At 49.4% G+C, this 19,278-nt stretch overlaps 1 protein-coding gene across 1 annotated transcript in view; it reads right to left on the bottom strand.

Moving 5' to 3' along the window:
* Window positions 1-4,181: 4,181 nt before the first annotated feature.
* Window positions 4,182-19,278, bottom strand: part of BCO2 (beta-carotene oxygenase 2) — a 93,482-nt gene continuing 78,385 nt past the window's right edge. The window contains exons 7-13 of the mRNA XM_065416907.1: window positions 13,029-13,157; window positions 12,679-12,839; window positions 11,827-11,994; window positions 11,019-11,156; window positions 9,904-10,086; window positions 6,378-6,488; window positions 4,182-5,519 (exon numbers count right to left, since the gene is read on the bottom strand). Of these exons, the coding sequence (XP_065272979.1) occupies window positions 5,406-5,519; window positions 6,378-6,488; window positions 9,904-10,086; window positions 11,019-11,156; window positions 11,827-11,994; window positions 12,679-12,839; window positions 13,029-13,157 (1,004 nt within the window). The 3' untranslated portion in view covers window positions 4,182-5,405. The remainder of the gene's footprint in view (window positions 5,520-6,377; window positions 6,489-9,903; window positions 10,087-11,018; window positions 11,157-11,826; window positions 11,995-12,678; window positions 12,840-13,028; window positions 13,158-19,278) is intronic.

Here is a 19,278-nt window from a genome sequence, read left to right as displayed (position 1 = left end):
GATCGATCTATCGCGTCCAGATGAGACGCGATAAATCGATCCCAGAAGATCGATCTCTACACACCGAATTGGGCGGGTAGTGTGGACCTACCCTAAGGGTAGGTCTACACTACAGGATTAATCCGAATTTATATAATTCGAATTTAGGAAACCGATTTTATAAATTCGAATGTATTCGGCCACACTAGGCACCATTAATTCGGTGGTGTGCGTCCAAGCTACCGTAGTAGCATCGATTTCCAGAGCGTTGCATTGTGGGTAGCCAATAACATTGAATTGCCAATAACTTCGAATTGCGGCCACACTAACCTTAATTCGGATTAACAATACCGATTTTGACGCTACTCCTCTCGTCGAGGAGGAGTACAGAAATCGAATTAAAGGGCTCTTTAATTCGAATTAAATGGCTTCGTTGTGTGGACGGGTCAAGCGTTAATTCGAATTAAAGCAGCTAAATCCGAATTAAAGTCGTAGTGTAGACCAGGCCAAAGAGTCCAACAAAACTGCCTGTCTGCCCTCACCAGGGTCTTCACTCATCCCCTGCTCTGGGCCCTTTAAATTCAGCCCTTTGCTTGGGCTTCCAAGCAAGCCTTGTCCCATTATCAGGGCTTACACCACTTCGCCAGTGGGGGAACCCAGGCCCACCCCCTGCTCCAGGTTCTGACCCAGGGACTCTATGAACAGCAGCCACGCTCCGCTCACTTTGATTCATTGCTGCTACTTCCCTGGACCTTTTCCCACCTGGCCCCTGAATCTTCACTGCTTGCTTCAGAACTCAGGGCCTGCCCCCCAGCTTAAGCCAATGCAGCCAGAACCAAACTCTGTTCACCCCTCGAGCGCCTGTGGCCAGAGAGCAGCTCCCAGACCCACCCCTCTGGTTCCCCCACCCAGGGACTGATCTGCCTGGGCCCTGCAGCTCCTTTTATCTGGGCCAGTGGAGCTCTGATTGGCTGCCTGCAGGAGGCTTCTCTAGGCAGGTCCAAAGGACCTACCTTCTCTGCTGCTTTCCTGGGGCAGGGTGTAGTAGGATCCTGGGGCCTCCGGCAGGGGGCTAGGAATGGCCAGGTGTACCCCATCACCAGAAGGAATACTGATGACAACATTGTGTGAATAAACAGCCTTTGCAGACCACCCTCATGGTGTCTCCTTCAGCTGCTGGCTCTAAGGAACTGAGTACATATAGTGACCATCCCAGAGCAGGGCTGCAGCTAGTGAACTCCCTGGCAGGGCCGGCCAGAGGATTTAGGGGGCCTGAGGCAAAACGGGGGAGCTGCTGCGCTTGTACTCACCTGACGGCAGTCCAGGTCTTCGGCAGCGGGGGGCCCTTCAGTTGTTCCGGGTCTTCGGCAGACCCGCTGCCGAAGACGCGGAGCGACTGAAGGGCCCCCCGCTGCCGATATGCCGCCAAAGACCTGGACTGCCGCCGGGCCAGGGCTCGCGGGGCCCGGGGCAAATTGCCCCACTTGTCCCCCCCTCTGGGCGGCCCTGCTCCCTGGGGGAGAGGCATCAACAGAAGGAGTTCTTAGAGTAAGATACGGTGTGCACAGAGCACAGTCGGGTGAAGCTGCAGTTCAATGGCAGTGTGAACTTGCGCTACTGCTGGGGAGAGCAGGGCTCAGACACTGTTAGCTGGAGGCAACAGCACTGAGCTTGCAACAGTTAGGAATCGGAGCCTGGCACGGTGTAGTGCACCACCTACTGTCCAACCATCTGCAGTGCCTGAGAACTAGCTGAGAAATAATGTCTCCATGAAGGGAGCGGGCTAAGGACTTGCAAGGGCTAGTAAACAAGATTGTGTAGGCTGATCTGGCCTGCAACCCAGGCAGCCAACAAGACTAGCTGCTCGAAAGGTAGAGAAATATGCCCCTCTGGCCGAAACCTTGAGAGCTAAGGGTTACCAGGTTCAGACGCACGCACTGATCATCGAAGCAAGTGCTGAGAGAATGTGGAATCAGTCAACGCTACGCTACGGCTGATGGAGCAACTCATGGTGTCGGACGCCATCAGGTGGTCGAGAGGCATCTACATAGAACACATCACCGGACATCGGCAATACCAGGAGGGATGAGCTGGAGTGCCGATGAGAAGCGCAGTCAGGAAAGTAACTGAAATACTTTCCTCATGGATTGTATTTTCTAAATGGACAACCTACTTAATTCTCAATTACTGAGGGACAATCTCCATTTGTTATATTTTACTTTCCACAATCAAATCTCTGTACAACTCCTCATGAGTGATGTACCCAAGTATTCGGATTCTAATATCTAAACTGTATTGTTAAATCTATTCACCTAAATGTAGGTTATTGCTGATTATGTACTATCATATGACTTTAAAAACAAACTTTGTATTTGTGGATAATGTACGCACTATACCCAGATGTAGACACTCTTTTCTCAACCTATGTATTATATAATTTTTTTAACATTAGCTTTAATAAAATGTTTCAATCACCTGCCTTCTTCTCTAGGGGATAGGTTTTATCCCTGTGAGAAGCTTGACTCTCACTGTATGTTGAACCAGACTTTGTTACAACTATGGGTCTGGATCCAATCTCCTCTGTATGACCTACCAGCCTATAACGTGTGCACCTGACACTTGAACAAAGGAAGATGAGAGATGGGAAAATTCCTAATATCTCATAGCGGCCCTTTGCTAGTGTTTTGTTCAGTCTCATTTCTCAGCCACTAGGGTTTTGCACCAGGAAAAGCTCCCAAGGGAAATGGTGACAGGACTCAGTTTTCCTTTGCTTTATTTCATCTATTGCTCCTAGTTATTCCCCCATGTATCTCTGGTCTGATCTAATTCCTCACCCTCCCTCCCTGCTAGGAGCAGTAGAAGGTTATGTCCCCCTGCAGTTAGTACTTAGCCCTGCTCTATTGATTGAGCTCTTTCCTTATAGTCAACCTCTCTGGCCCCTCAACCATTTTCATTGCTGTTCCCTTAGCTCTCTCCCACTTTGCGGCTACCTTTCTGGTAATGGGATGGCCAGAACTGAACAGGATATATTTCAGGTGTGACGACAGCAGTGCCTTGTAAAGAGGGCCACTCTCCTCCCAACCCCCATTCAGAATCTCACTGCTAGGGGAGACATCTGCAAGAGACCAAACTCATGTCATTAGCTGTCTGCTTCGCATGCTGCAAGCATCTTTCCCCCACCCACATACAGACACATCTTGGACTGTTTCCTTATCCTTGTTCGCAGATTTCTCCTTCCCATTAAGCACCTGGGGTTTGGGTTACTTGTCCACAAATGGGTTAGCCTAAATTGAATCTTATTTCATTTCCCGCCCCTAGAGCCTTTGGATTTCTCTGCCCTCCCTGGCGTCTGTGTCTCCTCACCATTTAGTGTTACCTGCTGGATTCATTGTTAGCTCTGGGCAAAGGGGCTGGATTGACACGGCCTGTCCCTGCTCTAAGCACCTCTGGCACAAGGAGGTGGGCGATGTCAGCTTCCTCCAGACACAGCTGCTTTCCCTTGTCCTGGAGGCCCCTACACTTATTCCATCCGTGTGGCCCATTCATTTGTGGGTGCTATTTGCAGTAGTTGAGATGGCTCTGAAGGCCCAAGCTAAGGCCTGGTTTCATTTGGAAAGGGCTGGATTAGAGTGTTTGCAGTGAGACTGAGAGGGGGCCTTGCCTATGGAATACTCTCCCCTGGTTTTGCCACAACCCTAGTTTCAAGCTCATTTCTCGTCCTTGGCTTTCTCTGGGGCATGGGGGGAAATGAGTAGCAGGATCAGCCTCCGGGTAGAGCTTGTTATTTTGGGAGAGTTGCATCTAAATTGCTGTGCTAATTCGGTAATCTGTTTCTTTATTTGGCCTCCATGCTACTTTGGAGCTAGGTACAAAGCAGAGCAGGCTAACTTGTGTGTAGTGAACGCCAGCCGCCAAAGTCCAGGGGCGGAGGCTGGGCTCTTTATTCAGGGAAGGGGGTAGTGTAGCCGCTTCTCGGCTCTTTGAGCTCTGGTCAAGTGTAGTTTCTGAAGCAATACATGCCCAGAGAACTGGATTTCTGCCCCTTGCACCTGCATCAGCATGAACAACCGCAGAAATGTCTGGGTGGGGCCCTCTATGTTATGGAGGAGCTCAGAAGAGATGATCATAATGGTCCCTTCTGGCCTTTAAAATGTATAACTCGAGAAGTCCCTGAGCAAGAAGTGGAGCTCGTTCCCCAGCTACCAATCACTGTGAGCAGTCTTTTATTAGTAGAGCCAGACAGATAAGCTGCTGAATGTGGCCTCCACAACCAACCAACCAACCCGCTCCCTCTTCACCCATCCCACCACAACTAAAGCATCTGAGCATAAGAGACTTGCCCATCTATCTGAAAGATGAATGAATGAGAGTTATATTTGACCGGAGGAAGGTCAATTGATGCAATGCCCTCTAAGTGTGCCTAAGCAGAAAAATAAAAATAGCTGTGTTTGACACCTGCTGGTTTCACTGTGAATTGTCGGGGGCATGACAGGGATGTGTTTGACCCACGCTGATTTCACGACAGGATGTGGTGTGGGGGCATATTTGATTCTTGCTGGTTTCACTGGGGGACATGACGGGAAGGTGTGAGGGGCATGTTTGACTCACACTAGTTTTGCTGTGGGCATATGTCAGGGTGTGTTTGCCCCATGCTGGTTTCACTAGGGGGCGTGGCAGGGACAAAATGGAGGGGTGTTTGACCCACACTGGTTTCACTAGGGGTGCATGGCAATGGCATGGTTTAACATATGCAGGGTTTCAATGACAACACGGAGGAAGGTGTCATCCTTTTTCTTTGGGTAGTGATATTTGCACAGGCTGTTAGTGCACAGCGCACAGACAGACTGGAACTGACCTTTTCCAGCTGCCAAGTGGGGCAGCACCCTCTCTGCTCTTCCTGGCTGAGTTGAGACAGTTTTCTGAAGAAGCAGTGGCACACTTGGGACTCGGAAGAGGCAATTTTCCCTCCTTCCGTTGGTCCCGTCTCGCCTTTCGCTTTGTGCACTAAAACCAAAGCCACCACTCCGAGCAGAGCTGCTGACTGGCCTCTCCTGCTTAGAGCACATTGCTGCTGGGAAGAAGCGGGCTCTTTTGGCACCTGCTGCCTCCCTTGCCTGCCCGGTTCATGGCAGCATGGGGGTTATAGCAGACCGGCAGAGCAGGACAGTGGAGTGAGCCAAGGCAATGGGCTCTTCTGGAGAAGGTGCTATCGCCTTGCGCAGTACTAGCTTCAGACCTATTCACTACGTATTAATAATACTGCAGCAGCACAGAGAACAGGTTTGGGGGCTACAGAGGCAGTTTCTTCACCAAAGGCACAATGCAAGAGTGAAAGGAAAGGAAAAGCAGAGATTCACATTGGGCTTCACCTAGCCCTGAGCTCCAAGAGGCCAGGAGCTTCTAGTATGAGGTAGCAGGCTTCTCCATTAACGTGGGACAAAGACGCCATGGAATCCATAAGGCATTTGCACTGGGACTTCTGCGCGGCCCAGTTCGCTGAAGGTCTCTGCATCCAGGACAAGCAGGAAAGTGTTTTGGTTCTACAGAATGAAAGACAGCAAGAGGAATGGCAGTGCTGGGTTCCACTCTGCCTTCCCATCCCCAACGCATCTCCTACTCCACAAGGAAGAGTCTGTCTGCACAGCGAGACTGCCCAAACCAGTACCCAAGAAAGTGAGCTAGAACCAGTGCTAGCTTTGACCCTGGAAACTAGGCTGCTATTAGCAGGGCCGGCTCCAGGGTTTTTGCAGCCCCAAGCGGCAAAAAAAAAAAAAAAAAAAAAAAAAAGCCGCGATCGCGATCTGCGGCGGCAATTCGGCAGAAGGTCCTTCGCTCCAAGTGGGAGTGAGGGACCGTCCGCCGAATTGCCGCCGAATAGCTGGACCTGCCGCCCCTCTCCAGAGTGGCCGCCCCAAGCACCTGCTTGGCAAGCTGGTGCCTGGAGCCGGCCCTGGCTATTAGGAATCTGATGCTCTGATGCGATTGACAATTGCAGAGGATGTAGTGACTGCAAAGAAAGTCAGCAGTACAAGTATCAGAGGGGTAGCCGTGTTAGTCTGAATCTGTAAAAAGTAACAGAGGGTCCTGTGGCACCTTTAAGACTAACAGAAGTATTGGGAGCATAAGCTTTCGTGGGTAAGAACCTCACTTCTTCTTGCATCTGAAGAAGTGAGGTTCTTACCCACGAAAGCTTATGCTCCCAATACTTCTGTTAGTCTTAAAGGTGCCACAGGACCCTCTGTTACTTTCAGCAGTACAAGGATTGAAAAGCAGATGAGCATGGGGAATGAAGTGTTGGGACTGCCCTCTAGAGGGCACCAAATCCAATTCTATGATTTAAAATCCACCATATAAACACAACAGTTTCTTGCTACGTGTGAGACGTCAGAATGAGTTACCTGCAAGGGTGTGACCACTACAGACAGAATGACCCCACTGTCTTCTGCAGTGGCTTTAGGCACTGGCACAAACACGGGCTCCGAAGGATAGAATCCATCCTCTTGCCAAATCTAGCAGGCAAAAAAAAAAAAAAAAAAAAAAAAAGACAGAAGAGATGCACTTTATTATGATTTAGGTACTGCTGATATCCAAAGACCCGAGTCAGGATCAAGGCCCATTTGTATTGTCCAGAAAGGCAGAGACACCTTGTGCCCTGAAGAACTTACAATCTAAGGCCCTGATCCTGCAACTAGCTCCATCCAGCTGGACCTACTGAAGTCAGTAAAGCTCCATTCAGGCAGATCCCTGTGCCTATGATGAACCCCACTGACTTACTGGAGCTGCCTGCACAGAGCTTCCCAGGGCCGCCCAGAGGGGGGGGCAAGTGGGGCAATTTGCCCCAGGCCCCACAGGGGCCCCCACAAGAATATAGTATTCTATAGTATTGCAACTTTTTTTTATGGAAGGGGCCCCCGAAATTGCTTTGCCCCAGGTCCCCTGAATCCTCGGGGCGGCCCTGGAGCTTCCTGCAGGATTGGGTCTAAATTAAGACAAGATGCGTCAAGTGGGGATAGCAAACTAGTGGAGGGAATGCGGAAGGGAACAAAGGGGGTGTAGACCAGCTCTGGCCACAGTGAGATGCTTCATTCACAAATGGATTTTGCTTTGTTTTTAAATGACAGCATAACAATAAAGCAGCCCTGAGTGTCCCCATCTGGCCATCATCCAACGTGAACAAGAAGTCAAGCATTTCCCATTCTCCCCACACCTACTGGAGCTAGATAAATCAAGAGCAGGACTGAGACAGACATTTTCCCACTGGTAGATAAAGAGAAGAGTAGCATTAAAGAGAGGACCACAACCGAGACATTCCCTCCAATCTTTCATATGCACAGTGTCACTACTTACCCTAAAAACAGGAAAGGGTCATTTACTGAACACTAAAGGATTGTGAGAGTTTTAAAAAACGTGAACATTATTATTCATGATTTCTGTTCCAGTAGCACCTCAAGTTCCCAGCTGAGATCAATGCCCCATTGTATGAGGCATTGTACAAACACAATGAGAAACAGGCCCTGCATCAAAGACAGGCTAAATAGATAAGCTGGGCACAGGGTGGAAACTGTCATGAACTGACTTGCCCAAGGTCACACACCAGGTCAATGGTAGAGCCAGCAATAGAACACAGGTCTCCTCTATCCCAGTCCAATGGACTACCCGGCTGCTTCTAACACAAACCACCCAGCCACTCCTAACATGGAAACTGTTATGATCTGAAGGAGGATCTTCTGGATTCTAGTTTCTAACCTTATGTTTGCTTTTAAAATAGGAATTCTTTATAAATTCAGAAGCAAGCCCAAGCCTGCACCACGTTTTTCTAGGTCCTGTAAAATTTGCTACAACCATTAAGACATTGCCAATCCATGCAGTACAGGGAGGGTAACTGAAATTAACTCATCTGTTTTGATTTCTCAGCAATAACATAAAAGGGAGAAAATGTTTGCGAAATAGAAAAGCACGAATTAGTAGAGAAATCACCTTTCCTTTTCTGAAAGCTGTCAAAACCAGTAAGGAAAGTATGAGATGTACTTGAGTGTACTAAAAAATCATGAAGTCATTACAGCTTAAACGTTAGTGGTTAGTGCTCTGGTGGGTAGGGCACTGATCTCTTTCCAGCTCTGCCACAGACTTGCTCTATGACCTCAAACAAGTCTCTTCACCTCTTGTTCATCCCCCCTCCCTTTTTCTGTCTTGTCTATTCATCAGGGCTGGGACTCTCTCCGAGAGAGAGAGAAAGCGTGCATGTGTGTACAGTGCTTAGCACAACAGGGTCCCGGTCTCAGTGGGGCCTCTGGACACTACAGTAATACAAATAATTAGTTCATGAACCGTTGTTGCAAAGCCAGATCGGACTGAGCCCAACACGGGTTTCTTCCTGCACAAAGAGAGCCTTATCAAAAACCTGGGATATTTAGAGCTTCCAGAGGCTTTTCCCAGCCAGATTATGACAATTTGGAGAGGGAGCAAATTTTCAGGGAGAAGTCTTGACCATCCCTGTAGTGTTCAATAAAGAACTTGCTCGTGTTTTTAAAGCTTGGGGAAATCTTACATAAAAAGGGAGACACCGAAAAGGTGCGCTGGGATTTTCAGAGAGGCCTGGAGGAGGAGTTAAGGTCCCAGCTGTCAGCGACTGTCAATAGGAGCTGGACGCATAAGGCCTTAGCCTATATTTAAAATTTGTATATATGTCAGTCAGAGATGTGAATAACCACAAGTAACAACCTAGCAATGCAGACAAAAACCCCAGTGTAGACGCAACTATGTTGAGAGAAGAATACTTCTGTCGACGCAGCTAACATCGTTTGGGGAGCTGGTGTTTTTACATCGGCAGAGCTCCTTCTCCTGTCAGCATACACTGCGTCTACACTAGCATAGGCTCTGTAGTGTAGACATAGTCCTAGTCTATAGAAACTTGCAATACTTGCAAAGAATAACTACTTTGGGTTTAATTCATATCTTTCATCATTTCGATGCCTCTGTGGGAGGACATTCTTATTTCACCATAAACACACCCCTGTTGTGATTTAGCCTAAGGTAATTCATTCCAATTAAAGCTAAATCAAAACAGGATGAGTTTATTCTAAAATAAGAGCCCACACATAAACTTGCATTGAATTAAATCCAATTGAGGACTTATTTCAGACAAACCCCAACTTCCTTTGGCCCCTTAGCCTATTAGTGTTGAAAGGAAATCAGGTCTGGGGTTTAAACCCACCAAAGCAGGGAAACCCTTGTGGCTGCCACAGCCCCATTATGCCACTCAAGGTCCCACATCACAGGCCTAGAGATTAAAATCTGTCCCACTGAGGGACAGTATAAGCTCTGCCTAGTCACATACTGCACATTGGTAGGGCAGAACACCCCAGCTTTATGTTCATTGCCCCAGACCCCAAAAGCCTGAATGCCAGGTGCCCTGGAAGCGAAACCTCCACATTATGGGTTTCACTGTATTTTTAGAGTCATAGAGTTTAAGGCCAGAGAGGCCCACCAGATCAGCTAGTCTGACCTCCTGTATACCACAGGCCACCAGCACCACTCAGTGCCTGCACACTGAACCCAACAACAATCTTTTAGTGCACATGTTTCCCATGCTGTGTTCATCGTGATAATGTGGCGGCACACCCTTTAAGATCATCTTGATCCTGTCTCCATACCCAAGCCCCCTTCCCTTGCCCTGGTCTGTCCAGAGACCCAAAGAGATGTCTGCTTCTTCTGTTAGGGTGTCACATTCAGACAGAGCAGGGCAGACAATGGAAGTGTGGGCCCAATCCCAGCCCCTCTGTTAAATAGATCCCAGTTCTGATGGGTGACAGAGCTGCCTGGGCTGCAGGATGACAGAAAACCCACAACAGTCAGTTCACAGGCTGAGTCATTGAATGGGGACAACTCCAGGGTCTTAAAGAAGATCATCCTACTTTGTCTCACCTTCATTTTCTTGGTTTCTGTATCCATCTTGATCAGTGAATCCCCTACCAGGTGCTGAAAGCCGCAGCCATAGAAGAAGCGGTACTTCCTGCCGTTGCACCGTGAGTAGTTAATCTGGGGGAACTCCAGGCCCCCTACCTCCTCCAGGTCCTCGGAATGGAGATTTTCATGCATGCACCAGACCTAGGGCAAGCAACAGAGCACAGGGCTGTTACTGAGCCCTGACTTGGGACAGGCGCTTCAACGCCAAACTGGTCTCATCCACATGCTACCCAGCTATCACAGGGAAGATGAAATGTTTGGCTTTGTTCCCTGGACACCTCTAGCCGGCCCTTCTCAGAACCGTGCTGGCTCCCTTATCCACTTCACCCAAGGAAGAGACTTACAGCATTCTGGGGTTTCAAAAGGGCCCATAAGGCTGAGCTAAGGGGGAAAGCCTCCATAACAGCATCAGCACTCCAGTGTATTGAACAGCACCTTTCAGCTTGCAGGATCCTAAAGCACTTGACAAGCTGATCCAGGGATTGCTCCTCCACCACTGAGATGACTCTACCTCTGGGGCTATGTCTACACTACACTGCCTGTGGGACCTGGGCTTGCAGAATTGGTGTGTCCAAGTCTGTGCTTGAGCATCCACACTACACTGCAAACCCGGGCCTCCCAACAGTGCTAATGTGTCCACACAGCTCTACACAGCCCTGAGTCAGCCCTTCTGCTTCTGGGTGGAACACGGGAACTGATTAACCACCCACTGCAGCACTACACAACAGTTTAGGGATGGAGGCGAAGAGCAATCTTGTATCCAACTGAAAATGCAGGGTGAATTTTGGGATCAAAAGACAGAATTTGGCCAGTTACACCAGGGCTAACACCCCAACTCATGCCAAAAGTGCCACAGGGGCTTTAGTGACCATGTGTGGTCAGGATCTTGGCTTTACATCTCATCTAAAAGATGGCATCTCCAGCAACACAGTGCCAGGGCTTTGTACTGACTTCCATCCAAGTACAGACCAAGCCTGACTCCGCTTAGGTGGCAAGAACTAAAAAGATCACAGCACAAGACAATACAGGCGCACACAACCTTCAGTGTAGTTATTTATGCCTTTAAGACATACCGTCCCATCCACCTCTTTCACAGCACTCGCTGACGTGTAGGACAACGGGCTGAGGTTCTGCCCCACGGGCACGCTTGAATCCACATTCAGTGGTAGAACAAAGCGGCGGGGGAAAGCTCTGGCTGTCGAGTTATAGATCTGTTAGGAAGACAGGAAGTTACAGGGAGAGAGAGAGAGCTGAACAGGCTGGTGAGCTCAGTCCCCGGGGTGGGGCAAACACCTGTTGAGCTCTAGCCCTTTCCCCCATTCCAAGGCTCCCTGCTCTCTGATTATTTGTACTAGCATAGCAGCTAGAGGCCCCACACTGAGATCAGGGCCCCATTGTGCCAGGCATAGTGTACAGACATAGTGAGAAACAGTCCTTCCTGGGAGAGCTCACAGTCTAAATAGATAAGACACACAAAGAATGGGAGGGGAAACCTGCACAGAGAGGGGTAGTGCCAAGTTCACTCAGCAGGTCAGTGGCAGAGCCAGGAATAGAAGCTTGGTCTCCTGACTCCCTGTCGTCTGTCTCATCCACTCTGCCTCTCCCTCCCGCCAGCACTTCCTATTCCTTCCTCCTGGCCATTCCCCTGGCCCTTCCTCCCACACCCTTCCTTGGATTAATGTCATTGTTACTTAGATACAAGTTTACAGCTTCTAAAATAACGAAACATTCTCATTTTGCCCACGATAAGAGTCACCCACAAATCAATGAGGCCAACTAACTCCAGGGAGCGTAAAGCTCCCTCTGCATTTCCCAGCCTTCAGCTCAGCCAGCCTGGGACCAGCAGGTCCCGTACAACAGACACAGAGGCAGGGGCTTTACCTGATCCAGACCCTCCCCAGCTTTGCGCAGGTTTTGGAGCTGGTAAATATGCAGGCTCCCTCCATCATCCTGGCAGCAGAGGTCAAGGACCACACAGCCCTGATCTTCAAAGGCGTTGATTTGATGGAAAGTAGCAAATGGCTTGCTGTAAAACTGCCCCGGAAGCAGCTGCAGTGAGACAAAAGACAGCTTCGTTTCCCACCTCCAGCAATCTCAGCCCCTCCCTGGGCCCTGGAGGGTCCCATTTTCCCTTTCCATTTCTCCAATCACTCTTTTCGCACCAGCTGTCTTAGACCCCAGCAGAACAACAGCTTCACAGCCAGTTATGGGCAGAAGCAGATTCAGTGAAGCTGGAGCCCAAAGCACACCATGTCAAGGGCCCCTCCAACCATGCACCACTCCCCACCTGGAGGGGCAGTGGAAGGGAACCCGTCTCACCCCCCAGAGAAGTAGGGGCAGTGGCCACGACACCCACATAGGGCCTCCTGGGGAACTCACACTCCTCACCCTACACCCGGATCCCCATGTCACTTGGCAGGTACATCTCAGCCCTTGTATCTGCAACTCTGGGACTGCTTCCCAGGAGCCCCTAACTGCTTGTTGCTCTATGTTCTTTTAAGGGGCAGCAGAGAGATTTCTTGCATTTGCCTCTGCTCCAGCACCGAATAACTCCTCATCCAGGAGGCCTAACCATTCCCTGGTTTTCAAGCCAATACTGCAGTAGTTCCTGGACTGACCCATACAGCCCAGGTTGCTGCTGCCAAAAGCCAGGGGCATTTCCTGTGGGCTCTAAGATTGACTGAACAGGAAAAATCTAGGCCTGCATAACTGCTGGAATGGCAGAAGATTTACCTCTCCTGTGTGCTTATTCACCACGTGGAAGCGGGTTTTGTACTGCGGCTCCCAGTTTATCCCATCAGCAATGGGCTTCCCAAGGAGCTTGGATGTGATGACCTGACACAGATTAATCTTGATGGGCTGCTCAATGAAGACCACGTAGTTCTCACTCATTCCTGAATGGACAGAAGGGGGAAATCAAAACGTTTTGCTCCAAAAGGCAAATGAGGTGACGAGAACTGCTGGGAGCACGGGTCAGTGAACAACCTGCCTCTGGTACTAGAACCTGGTATGGCAAGTTGTAGCTTGTAAGCTGTGCTGGGTCTGCATGCAGAAGGCCTAGTAGAGGATGGGAGGCACCTCACCGAAGCTGTGATAGTAGGAGGGTTTCATCTTCTCAGCTGGAGCGATGGAGCACAAAACTTTTGCTCCCTGCAACGTGTCATCGCGGTTTGACTTCTGCGGAGGAATCCGAATAATGCTATAGCTGGAACCTGGAAAGGAGAAAGCGTGTCCATCAGCCCAGAGACCCAGGATTGACACAGTCAGCACTTCAGGGCAGGCACCAAACAGATTTGTGCATTAGCCCTCTCCGTGTTCAGAGTCCTAATGGATCAGTCTTCCGATACAAGACATGCCAGATGAGATTTTCAAAGCCAATTGGGAGATTTAACCACATAATTCCCACTGGAATAAATCCCCCAGCCAGCTTTAAATATTTCAGCCACCCACCCCTGAATCCCATCAGGTGCTGACACTAAATCCCAGCTAATGAGCTCTTAAAGCTTTGGCCGGATTCATCCAGTACTACAAATCTCCACTTCCTGTGGGGCCGACACTCATGCCTTCTCCTTTCAAACAAGGTCTTCCTATTTCTTTTATTTATTGGGCACAAGGCAAGGAAAGCGCCACCCTAGCCATATGCTCAAGTTAGGGTGACCAGATCACAGAGGTGAAATATCGGGACACGGGGGGAGGGGGGGGAAAAAAAGTCGGGGGCAGAGCAAAAAAAAAAAAGCCGCACCAGCTTGCCCCTCCCCCACACCCACACCCCCGCACCAGCTTGCCTCCGCTCCGTTTCCACTGTAAAGGGCGGGGATTTTAAGTAATTTAGTCGAGAGGGCGCGCAAGCCTCCCCCTCCCCAAATGAAGAGCTCGGGCGGCCTCCAGGCTGCACGAACAGCCTCCCCTCCCCCCAGGGCCAGGGCACTGTATTGCGGGCAGCCGCCCAGCGTGCCACGCTACGAGGGGGAATAACGCCCGGGCCCTGCTGGCGGCTCCTTCATCTCGGGCGTCGGCTGAGACTCTCCCCCCCTGGCCCGTTCCCAAGACAATGCTACTGCACATGAGAAGGGTGGCCGCACGGGGGGAGGGAGGGCGAGCAGCCCCGTGACACTGGGCACCCCTGTGCCCCCACAGCCCTTGGGAGGAAAGGCACTGCTGGCACCGGGGACGTGGCCATCTACAGCGGGGCCCAGGTCCCTGCCGCAGGCCTGCAGGGATCGCTGCTCGGGCGCTCCCCGGCTGCGCTGCAGCACGAATAAGCGAGAAGCGCCTAGGCTGGCGCCGGCCACACACAAATTAAACGCGCCCCGAGCCCGGGGCGGCCCCAGGACTCTCAACAACCCCTGCCCGTAGCCCGAGGACTGACACGCCGACGCCGCGGAGATGGGCACGAACACAGGGAGCGCCCCTGCCAGGTCCCTGTGCGGAGACCGGCCGGGCCGTGGGCGCCCAGCGTGGGGCAGCCCCTTCCCCGGCGGGCTCCAGCTCCTCGCGGGCCTGGGAGTGCGGAGCCATAGCGACCTTCACACCACTGGGCTACACCCCGCTGGAGAAAGTGGGACCTTGCTGCAGCCCCCAGGCCAGGACCCGCCCCAGCATCGCGGGAAGGGGTCTCCTCACCTAGGGATCCCCCACCCCTTCTACGGCGCCGAGGCCAAAGCCTCTACCTACTCCCCCCTCCCTCCAGCGCTTGCGCCGCCATACAGCTGATCAGCGCAAGCCTGGGAAGGAGGGGGAGGAAGAGGAATGCGGCGTGCTTGGGGAAGAGGCGGGGCCAGGGCAGGGATTTGGGGAGGGATCCAATGGGACAGTGAGGGGGCGGGGCTGGGGGCAGGACCAGGGCGGGGATTTGGGGAGGGATTCAATGGGGGAAGGAAGGGGCGGAGTCGGGGCGGGAGGGGGTGGCACGAGCCTGTGCGCCGGCCCGGAGCGGAGGCAAAATATCGGGACAATTTGCATCCCGACCAAAGGTAGGTCAGGACGTGGGACAAATAAGCAAATATCAGGACAGTCCCGATAAAATCGGGACGTCTGGTCACCCTAGCTCAAGTTCTCCCAAACCCATTCCTTCTGTCACAGTATACAGGCTGGCCAGAGCACTCCAGTTTGAGATCAGCACAGTGTGGCAATTCTTTGATTGTCCCAGGAGGACACCATGTTGACAAATACATTTTATGAACAGGAGCTACAGTGTTAATGCCTGACCATACCCTGACATGCTGAAATTCTGAAGATACAGATTCAGCTCACAGCAGAACCCAAACCCACCCCCACTTCTCCTATGCACCTGCCAGGGGGCCATTTCAGATTTTGGTGAGGGGGGGACTTTAACAGGGATTCCAGGGATTACTTAGGCACCTGAAAACGCTACGTTTTTTGCCAATAACAATTTAGACATTAGCTGATCGGAGCACTGTATCTAATTCCTATATAAAAAAGAGGATTAAATAAATATTAGACCCATTCAGCTCTAATACTAACATGTTTTCACATCTTGTGTCAAGTCACTTAAGGGACACTCAGGATAGGTTTAAAATTGTAATGTATATTCTTTGTTATTAACCCTTGAATACAACAATTGAAACAACTATAGAAAAACCTAGATTACTTTCTATCACTTTTTTGCTGTTCATCAATAGATCATTTAACATTGGAAACATCCTACTAGGGCACGTCCCCATGAGTTTATACTGCACCTGCCTGAGGCTCTAGGGGTGTTACCTCACTACAAATAATGGACTAGAAACTAACCCTAAACAGGAGTGAAACTGACACTTTCCAGTTACTTTCACAGTATTGCCAATCCCAAATGTTCAAAAATCATGAATCAGGCCCACCAAAAATCATGATATTGGCTTTAAAATCATGAGATTATGTAAAAATAATAGATTTGGTGTTCTTTTTATTTGCCTTCTGCTTTTTGAGCCTTTAGGATGCACTGGAGTCACATTTTGAATCTTTCTCCACAGCCACGAGGGCTAGAAACTTCATTTTTCTTTAAGAATGAAGGCTGAAATCTTCACATATCCGCTTGACTCCAGGAGCTGGGGCTTTAAGGAAAACTATTATCATGAGACTCATGACAAAATCATGAGAATTGGCAACACTGCTTTTACTTCTGTTTAAAGTCTAGTTACTTTCCAGAAGGCTCTTAAACACAACACTCACAGGAGAATATTTAAAACCAAACACCAAGAAAATTCTATATTTTAAAGTTGAGGAAAAAAACAGACTTCTGAGGTATCTCAGGGCCACTGCAGGCAGGACAGGAAAATAAACAGGCACAGGAGCTCTGGGCAGCTCTTCCTCTAGAAAGAAAATTGGAGAGTCAAATCTTCTAGTTCTTAATCCAGTAAAACTTCTATTGCCATCAGTGCCTCCACTCACAGATATTAACACGTGCTTAATAATTATACTTCATACTTAAATATCTGAGCCATCTTATCCAGGGCTACACATTTTATACACCTTGGTTCAGGGACTACATTTTCTGGCATGTTCTGAACAGTGCTGAGCACACAGATGGTGCCCAGTGAAAAATACAAATCATGACACTAATCGTCGACTTTATGGGCTCTGTGGATGCAATTTCAGATCTTTGTTCTGGAATGGGCCTGGATACAGCTGAAACCCTACGAATTTGAGGCATAAATATATCTGATACTTATATGACACTTTCTGATTCCTTCCTTTTCTCAAACTCAGAACACAAAAAATGACAAAACAAAATGTTTTTTAGTTAAAATATAAAATTGCACAGCAGCCATTGCTCTATAACCCAGCATGGGGCAGAACCTGCCACCCCTTGGGAGTTAAGTGATCACCTCTCATCTGACTCTCATTCTCTAGCCTTCCTGACTTCTGTGCTGCTTTTCACGCTGTCAACCATGACATCAATCTTGGAACCGTTTGCTGGCATTTCAGATAACTGGCTGTCTTGGTTTTGCTCCCATCTATCAGAGTCCTCTTTTTTTGCAGCACACCGCAGAGAGGTTAATGTAGTCTGGACTTCTGGATAGGAAGCTAGCCCTGAAAGACCTGGGTTGTACTCCCCCCATGGACTTTCTGTATGACCTCAGGCCAGTGCCTTAGGGACGGAGTTTCAAAGGTTTTTAGGCACCCAAAGGTGCAGCTAGGTTTACGAAGGACCTAACCTTCTAGGCGCTTTTAAAAATCCCACTAGGTGCCTAAATAACTTTGAAAATCTGACCTTTAGTCTCTCTGTGCCTCAGTCCCCCATCTGTACAATGGGGATAACAGCCCTGCTCTACTTCACCGAGGGGCTGTGAGGAGAAATAAGTTAGACCTTGTGAGGCGCTCAGATACTGTGGTGATGGGGCCACATAAGTACCACAGGGTAGAGAGGGAACTTCTCTATACCACTGCTATCCTTGCCCCTGGTTTTGACCCCTTTTCACCTATGCCCCCAAATCTCACCCTTTTTTCATGTTCTCTGTGTATATATATCTTCCTACTGTATTTTCCACAGAATGCATCCGATGAAGTGGGTTTTAGCCCATGAAAGCTTATGCCCAAATAAATTTGTTAGTCTCTAAGGTGCCACAAGTACTCGTTCCTTTTCTGAATGTAACCTTGGCTCAGAGGGCTTGGTTATATTTTTTCTGAGTCCCCTGCGTTCCCTCTAAAACAACTCCACCACCGCACCCTTCCTGTTTTACAAGCTAGACTTCCAGATCCTTAATTTAACCACCAGCCCTTTCTTGTCTCTTATCTGTTTGTAAACAAAATACTGACTCCCTTCCCCAGGGGCTCCTCTCCTCTGCAGAACTTACATTTCACACTAATTCTGTGCTGGAGTTAAGAGCTCCACCTGGGAGCTCCCACACCTCCTGTATGAAACTCAGGGAAGGGCTCCCCCCCACCCCCCGCTCCCCATCCCCACTAACTGGTGCCCCTGGCACCTGCCCCCATGCTGAAATCTACGCACTGCTTCCAGCCCCAGAAGAGTGGCCCCATCAGATTCCTTCATACATTACATCAGCAATTTCTTCTGACTTGTTCCAAGTCTCACTAGTGGCCATTTCCACATAGCTATTGTCCGGCTCTGTTGTTTTCTCTGCCTCATTAATAGAGTTGGAGCCACAGCACCAGCTAAGCTCAGCAGATAACAAAGAGTCAGTTTCCTTACAACAGGGCCTCAGTCAGAGGAACTGGAATGAAACCTAAGCATTTGTACTAAGCTCATTGTCACAACATCTAAGCACGCACAACAATGGAATGAGGACGCAAACCAGCCTCACAGCTCCTATGGCAAAAGGAGAAACTAGAATTCTGACCCCAGCTGAAATTTAATGATGCCTGTCTACTGAAGCTGATCCCCACCCAAGGAGGATTGATGGCTTAGTAACTCAGCCAACACCAGGCATGTGCTGTGCATGACCCTGTGGGGGAATTTGAAGCTACATGCCGCTGAAGCACAAAGGAATTAGCACAGCAAGAATGAAAGAACAGCAAAGCCAGGGAATTGAACAGTGAATTGGTGCAAGCCAGCAGCGTCAGCTCCAACAACACAGGGCATTAGCTGCTTTCTCAGGGCTGAGGCACACTGGGGAGGAATGTCTTTATGCAAAAAGAAATTAAAGTTGGTTTTGAGGAGTCACTTGAATAGGGTTATGGTTTTGGACCATATCATCCTAGTATTGGAAAATCTGCTACAGAAACTGATCCCAAACTAACCCCTGGCTGCAGAGGACAAAGGATGGGGAACAATCCTGGCACACGGGAATATGGACTAATAGGTTTTCTCCCGCCACCCTCCCCAATCTTTAGGAATTGCCACATTGGATCACACAAGTGGTCTGCCTAGTCCACTATTCCAGTGGCCAGTACTGGCTGCTTCAAAGGAAGATTCAAGAAACCCTGGAGTTTTGGGACAAACTGCCCCCAGGGAGACTTCTTTCTGTCCCCTAGTAATCATGGCCTGAAATATTGGGGTTTATCTCTCATCCAGAGCTCTTGGTTATTTTAATCCTTGCTATTCTAAATCTTCTTGTTATCCATAGAAATGTCCTGTCCTGTTCTGAAGCCTGCTAAGCTTTTAGCCTCATAGACATCTTCTGGCAATGAGTACCACAGGCTAAATGGACATTATTTTAAAAAGTATTAATCCAACTGTGCCAGCGTTTAGTCCTTTCAATAAACACCTTTATTTGTTTCTGACAGCTGTCCTACATCAGTTTCACACTGTTTCATAACTGGGAACTACAGAGAGAGTAGCTACAGAGCTGCAGATTTGGGGGTGACACTAGAATGTGCAAAATTTGGCACAACTGGGAATAACTAGCAAGGAGCAGGTATTTCCCTGTGGCG

Source organism: Emys orbicularis, chromosome 15 (genome assembly GCF_028017835.1).
Source record: "Emys orbicularis isolate rEmyOrb1 chromosome 15, rEmyOrb1.hap1, whole genome shotgun sequence".
Classification (NCBI taxonomy): Eukaryota; Metazoa; Chordata; order Testudines; family Emydidae; genus Emys; species Emys orbicularis.
The sequence above is the reverse complement of the archived record's forward strand: the minus strand, read 5'-3'. Positions and strand labels throughout refer to the sequence as shown.